The sequence below is a fragment of the Sesamum indicum genome, linkage group LG3 (assembly GCF_026168435.1).
Source record: "Sesamum indicum cultivar Baizhima isolate 11 linkage group LG3, ASM2616843v1, whole genome shotgun sequence".
In the NCBI taxonomy this organism is placed as follows: Eukaryota; Viridiplantae; Streptophyta; class Magnoliopsida; order Lamiales; family Pedaliaceae; genus Sesamum; species Sesamum indicum.
This window is the reverse complement of record NC_142659.1, coordinates 4,143,480-4,151,000: the sequence shown is the minus strand read 5'-3', so window position 1 is coordinate 4,151,000 and position 7,521 is coordinate 4,143,480. Positions and strand designations below refer to the sequence as shown.

General features: G+C 35.8%; 1 protein-coding gene across 1 annotated transcript; it reads right to left on the bottom strand.

Annotated features, from left to right (window-relative positions):
• Positions 1-1,084: 1,084 nt before the first annotated feature.
• LOC105157211 (peroxisomal membrane protein PEX14) lies at positions 1,085-7,049 on the bottom strand. Its single transcript, XM_011073546.3, has 13 exons — positions 6,896-7,049; positions 6,704-6,788; positions 5,515-5,759; positions 5,382-5,430; positions 5,059-5,246; positions 4,723-4,915; positions 4,248-4,337; positions 3,448-3,518; positions 3,296-3,338; positions 3,145-3,212; positions 2,688-2,732; positions 2,523-2,591; positions 1,085-1,854 (listed from the first exon to the last, which is right to left on the bottom strand). The coding sequence occupies exons 2-13, from the start codon at positions 6,750-6,752 to the stop codon at positions 1,372-1,374; spliced, it is 1,593 nt and encodes a 530-aa protein (XP_011071848.1). The 5' UTR covers positions 6,753-6,788; positions 6,896-7,049; the 3' UTR covers positions 1,085-1,371.
• Between the last annotated feature and the right edge of the window lie 472 nt (positions 7,050-7,521).

Sequence of the window (7,521 nt, the reverse complement as noted above, 5' to 3'; positions counted from 1 at the left end):
ATTTTCGCCGAAAAATTATTAGAGGGCCGAGACATACTAAAATTTAAAGATATTAAAGTCAAGAAATGAACTTGAGGGATTAAAGTGATTCTAAACAAAAACTTAAGGGAACCAAATATAATATTTACCCTTCCTTAAAAAAGAGAATATCCCCTCATGGCAGTCCATTAAGCGGAATATTTATTAGACGATCATTAATTTTAAAAGGGTATGTGTAAAAATATTTATAGTCGTAATAAATCTTTATAGAGCTCGTTGTAAGTTTTTCCAATAAATAACTATATACATCTTTATATCATAAATATAAATTACAATGAACAATTAATTTTATAAAATTAATAATGAGCCAACAACTGCTCCTAGAAAAATAGAAAGGGACTGGATATCTGGAAATATTTGGTAGGGAATAATTATTAAGAATATTGAAAGTGGTCCAAAAAAGAGGAAAGAAAATGATATGAATGTAAAGAAAAGCAGATGGTGGCTATGAATGTCTGAAAATACATGTAATGTAATGTATAGTATAAATATTAAAAAGAGAAGGCAAGGAGCACGAGCCCTTAAACAATATCAACATTCTGAAGCCAGACAACACAACTTTTCATGGGAGAAATGCTGCTTCGAACATTCCATTCTTGCACATTAACTAAACTACAAAATGCAACACTCAAAGTCCCATTCTCATTGTCTGCTTGGGAAACACAGCATCTTTACATGAAAACAATCTGAGTATAAGAGTGACAGAAAATGATTTCTGGAATAATATGATCTAACTTGAGTGCGGTCGAATTTGATTTGCATGAGATTTCCCGGCCTCCTTCATTCCGACTCGAACTGAGTTCAATCAGACTCGGACTTCAGATGATGAATATGTTATATTTATCATGTGATTGATGTACAATTTAAAGAGAGAAACTGGTCACATAAACAATTTCTTCCCTGTCATGAAGTAATTTAAAGGGGTAGAAGAGCAATTGCTGATGCGGTGTTTCTCTAGGCTGCTATAATGCATGGTTTCAATGTTACTTTTGCACCAACCAGCTGACACAGGTTCTAAGTTTATATCTGGAGTACTCAGCTGATATAGATGATAATAATACGATTCAAAGATTGGCAAGCGATCATAGAGAGACGAGTATTACATTGTCGGTAACTGACTGTAGTAGTAGAAGCTGTTTGTAAGACATGGTAGGTATATAATCTTGCCAGTACTTGTCAAATCTGCGCTTTGGTTTAATATTCATTTCAGATGTAGACTAAAGATAAGCGAGAGATAAGTGCAGCAAGCACATTCTCTCGTCTTTTATTGTAACAATCGACTTCTGTCTCCAGGGTCCCTCAAATCAACCTCAGAAATTGCTTCTTCTTCAATTATGCCTCCAAATAAGTGCCGTTATCTTCCTTTGGCATCTCAGTGGAGTGAAGCCCGCAATTCTCACCGTTTGCCTCCAAGGCACCACCAGATTCAGAGAATTTGGTGATTCTTTGCAACTCGTCGGTTCCATCAGCAGCACGTGCTAGTAGTTGGTCGTCGGTCAGTTGCTCTGTCTGATATGAAGCCTTCTTTGGTTGTCGTATGGCAGCAGCTGCTTCAGGCATCACAACCGGAGGTGGCTGGGGAGGTACCCATGACCTCCGAGCCGGTTGTTCATTAGTCAACACATTTGAAGATCCACGTTTTTGCTCCTCACCAGCTTCAATTTCTGTGATTCTAACATTCTTCCGTTGCCACCATGGCGCTGCATCATCTCCGTTCAGCTGGTTATCTGGGTACTCGTACGCTGAGCTGTTGCTGCTCTCTTGGGTCGGGTAAGCATTGACAGAACTGCTCTGAGCTTGGCCAACTTCCCACGGCTGATCGCAACAAGCAGTAGTGTTAATATTCGCATACTGAGTATAAATAGTAAAGTCCGATTACAATTATAAGAAGGCAGACAGCCAAGAGCTGGCAAGTCTATTGTTATTTTTCTCTTTGTTGATATGTAAAGAATGAGAAGAAACTTTTCTTGAAGTCGATATTTTTATTTCAGAGGGGGTGGTGGGAAGAGCAAGGAGCATATAAGAACCAACAAAACAAATGATCGTCTGCCCTTTTTTCCTTGCAAATGCAATTACGAAGATTGCTTAGCTCCTAATAAATATTGGACCTTGTCCACGTATCTGTTAAAAGGTATTTGCTGGATGCAAGCACAAATACATATAAACGTATGCATTTCTAGCATACTACATCTACATACACATCTGTATACTCAAGTTGCAGTTTGTACAGAGAAGCTTTCATCATGCAGTCACCAATCAATGATAAGACACTTTTAAATTAGTAGGATATTATTTATAGCAATTAATCGCAGGACAAAAATTCTGGTGTTCGAGCTTTAATGGCATAAAACAATGGATGCATTGACAATGACAATGAGAAGATCCTCCGATTTAATACCATGTCAGATGTCTATGTCAGTACTGGAGAAATATACCAAGAAATTAATGTTAAATACGAGATACGTAAAATGCTAAGAGCAAACCTTTGGCCTTGGTGCTAAGCGTGGATTTGATACTGGTTGATTGGGGTTTGGTGGTGCGTCATTGATCTCCTAAGACAATTAAGAAAGCATCTTTAACAAACTAAATGACAAAGCAGCAAATACACATGAAATGGACAAAAGAAACCCATTAATTGGAGCACTGACCCTAATATTGGATGGTTTTTCACCTCTCTGTATCATTGCCATTATCTGCAAAAGAGCTCTTCATATTAGTAGGGGGAGAAGGAAAAGACAGAGAAAATGATTACTTGATGTTTTTCTACTGAATGATTTCAAAGTGTGCAACATACTTTCCCACTTAGAGCTCATACTGATTCATTTGTGATAATTTCCTCAAAAGGAATTTGCAAATCAACTTTCAAGATTTCCAATCTGGAAAGGGAAAGGCCTAGCCTAGAGCATTATAATCAGACTAAGCATGCTACCATGAAAACCCTGAGCCGAAAATTTCAGGAGCCAGCAAGAGTAAAATGGACAATTATAGAAATTTTTTATGACAAAGCAATACTCCATAGCAACATGCTTCATGGTGACTGCTTGGACATACAAGATTAGGATATACTCCAGGAAAATTAAGTAGAACTAACAGTGAAAGAAATACCTCCATATATGACTTAGGGTGAGGAGGAACAGAAGGCTCTGCAGATGAAGGTGGCGACAAAGATCTCACTGCACAGAACTCAACAAATCAAGAATATTAAAAGAGCAACAGATATTCGAGAAGAGAAAATAAAACATATTAATGAATAAACCTGAATGTGAATCGGTATCTGCCTTGCCATTCACATACGGTTGCTGGAAAACCAAGAAACATGTATGAGCATCAATGCTAAAACTCAAAATTGTTCAATAGGAGCTCCACATATCAAAATAGACACTAGACACACAGTATTAACTTGCTCACCCTAGAAGTGGTCCCTGAAACCCCTCTATTATCCTGTTCCTCCACAGCAATTCTTCCTTGTATACTTTTTCCTGATATTGAAAGTAAAAACAATATCTTCAAACAAATCCATGTTCGAGATGTGCAGTAACAAGCAATCAAATTTTTGCAGACAATAAAAGAAGAAGCTTGAAAAGCAGAATCTTAAAACAGCAAGTAGATGTTGGATTAATCAAAGGGATACATATAAATTGGTTTGATAACTCAAATTATGGTCAGTAAATTCTAGAAAGAACTAAATAATTAGAAAAAATCAGGAGAGACGTGGCAGATCTGAGACAAAATCCAGGGTAATAGAACGTAAAGTTCCTAACATACCTTCTCCCATAGTGTTTTATTAATAAGATAACTGTTTCACTCTCTGTTTTGTAACAAAATGAAGTTAACTCAAGAGAATTCGCGCTGGAATCAGTGGTGAAATTAAATAATAAATATCTTGGATAGTAAGTAAAAACAATGACTGCACCAGCAAATTAAATCTAAGGATTAACTTGTGAGCAATGCACCCTGCATCTTGTACAAATGATTAATTTTGTGATGGAGAATTTTAAACGGATAATACCATACTTTAGACATTGAATATACTGCTGCTCCTATAGGTAACTAAAGTACAGAATTGATAACATGAAGCACACACAAATACACAAAAAGGTAAAAACTCCAAGTACCCCCGCTACAAGAAAGAATCAATATCAGCATAACTACCAAAACAATAAAAGGTAGATCTCAAACAAATGAAACAGCTTGCTAGTCCTTGCCACCTTCCAAGTTCTGTATTGCACTGCTCATTGATTTCATCTCATTTACTTGGACATTTAACATACTGATCAGCTCCTCAAAGCATCTCTTCTCTGAAAAAAAAAAAAGGAATGTCTGATTAGTTATAACTAATTAAATAATAAGAAATATAGAATTAGAAATATATAGGATAGAAAATATAGAAGTGTAACAAAAAGAATTTCAAATGTCATGTGAATTCAAAATCACAAATAAAAAAGAAAATTTGACTGTCTATAAATAGTTAAGATTGACAATCGAATAGAATAATATTCGAATTTAAAATTGTGATAAAGAAACATTGCTTATCATGGTTACTACTACTTGAAACCCATCAGGAAAGAATAATTTACTGCAAAGTACAGAACACTAAGTTTCACCAAGCTGAAAAAGGACCATCAGGAAAGGAATAATTACAGTGAGCTGCATAATATGCCAACTACAGACCATTAAACATACCTTCACTCTTTGTCGTCAACATCTCCTGGCTAGCTCGAGCTACATCAGCTGCTGCTGCTGCAGCAGCTTTTGCAGCAGCAGCAGCTTCTTCTGCTATACTTGGTTTTGAATCGTTTTTCTTGATCTGACCTTCTTCATCTTCTTCCAATACAACCCTACGAATCCAAGACTTCAACCTGGGAATAACTGCATTCTGAGATAAGATGCCACCAAAATTTGATGTTAATTTAGGATTGTGAAACCAACTCATGCAAGTAACTCTGTATATAATTACGAGATTTCTGCGACGACAACAATTTTTTCTAACAATTGGTGCTTCAAGAAGATTAATTGTACCTTGAAAAGTACTGCTGTTCCAGCCCCTGATGCAGCCAGAAACCCCACAGCAAGAATAGCATGATACCAATGAAATCGAGAGAGTGTCCCCATTTTTGAAATGCTGGTCACAGGTCCAGTAGGTGTAGGTTGCACTACTTGTGCTGGAGGCTGCTGTTGAACATTTGAGGAAGATTTCACCTGCCCATCTTCATGTATATGGTAGAGAAGGGAAATTAGACTCACTGAAGTTAGCACTTTCCATGAAAATAAAAATAGTTCAAGTTTCAGGCTTATAATGACAAGAGGATCTCAAACCAAAAAAACATGAACTACAGTATCACCTTGAGTAGTAACAACCGTCTGCGTCGCTGTGGCAGCTGGGGTTGGATCCTATAATGTTTGAACCAGTAAGATTCTACACTTACAAATTTCAATTCATGCTTAGGGATTTGAGACAAGGAGAAAATGACTTACTGGTACACGTCGAAAGGCTTCATCTATCTCCTCTTTTGTCAAACCCTTCCGCTCAAGAAATGACCTTCTATAGATGACAGGAGATCCCCTAACCTTTGGATGTGAAAGAAACTTCACAGCATTTTGTACCTGCTCTTCTCGAATTGGTTCTGAGTTCACAAAAACAGAAGTCGGAGAAGTCTCCTTCACAGGCTCAACCTTAGTATCCTGACTATCATGATTAACGGGTTGTACGGCCTGTGAAACTGTAGCACAAAGTTTAAAAGAAAACAAATCACAAATAGCAGGGGTTTTGGCGTAAAGGAATGAATATGAAAAATTCTTGAAGTTTTATTTAAATTCACCAACTTATATAATATAGTGGACAAATTAAGTTAAAAAATTTTAGAAGGTTGATAAACTAAGAAACCATATGTGGAGTTGTTTGATTACTGTAGTAGGTCAGAGCAGGAAGTCAGTACTAAAGCAAAGAAACTCAAAATGCAAATTAGCTAATCTGGTCATAGGACATGTTTAAGGCCCTGCTATGGTTCCATTAAATCCACACAAGTAGTCATTTTCATTGTCCACTTTGAAGCTGCACTTTAGGTATGACAAAATGATCGAAACATAAATGCTTTAGACGCACATTGTTCTTGATGCAATATTCAGAGTTCAGAAGACGACATTGAAATGCAGAATTCTTAAAAAAGCTTCACGGAATCCAATCAAGTAATTTGAGGGTTCAATAGCAACTTCTGCTCAGGAATTTCAAACATTTTGGCATTTCGTCTTTGATATTGCCATTGCAACATCTTAATTTTCACTTCCTTCACTCGAAGTATATACTTAATCACACAATTATCTCAATTATTTCATCCACCAGCTACAGCTTACAATAAGACCAAAAACACTGAAAACATTTTCTCCACGGCCCTTCACAATAGAAAGGCTAAATTAATAATAAGAAAACTGACGGAATCAATCAAGAAACAGGGGACAACTACAGCAGCAACACATCAATGACTAGTTGGCTCAAATAAACTGAACTAACATAAAAACCCATGAAATCCACTTCATCCCAATAAAAAGAGACAGCAACTTCACCGATAATTCAGAAGCTCGACAATTCAAATCTTAACTACTAAAAATAATCTGAACAAAATTCAAAGAAATTGAGCTAAACACCAAGAGAATAAACGAACAAAACCTGGGTTTTGGGGCTTTTCGTCTGCGGAACTTGGAGGAGCGTCTGCCATAACAACGATTGTAGTTCACTTCCAGTCTGAATTATCCTACAGAAAAAGGAAAGAGAACACTGAAAAATGAACTTGTTTGCACAAGAAAAGGAGAAATTCAGAAAGGGAATCCAGAAATAACAGGGAATCGGGAAGTGGGATACCTAGGAAAAGATGAAAAGCGGATGATGTCAGGAGGAGAGGAGAGGAGGAGCAAACAGCAAAGGTGTAGTTGTTTTTGGATTTTTGGTTCTCTGCTCTTTTTGCTCATCCCAAAGCAAACTCCCTTTCCTTCCTACTCTACTCATGGCCCATCAATTTTTAAGTAATATCATATATCGTGTGTCTCAAATTTATATTTATTTAATTAAATAAAAAATAATTATACCTCTCTTTCTCTATAATCTATATATGGTGAAAAAAATTATCAATAGTATTTTGATATTTATTTTTTTAATAAATAAATTTAGTTAAAATTTATGAATTTGCTGATATTAATAAAAAATAAATATTTAACCCTTCTTAGTGAAAGAAATTTTCGTGACTTGTAATAAGTCACTTATAAATAAATCGAGGATAAATATCATTTTTCATATATATATATTTATTTTTTTGTTGATTTCAACAAATCTATTGAAGTTTGACTAATGTATGAACCTGTTTATTAAACAAAAGCAAACATCATGAGTACTGTATGTAATTTTCCAAATCATAAGAGTATACGTGTCATTATATCAAATCTCAAAATATGAGCGTGTAATTATCCATAGAAAAATAAAATTATAACTTA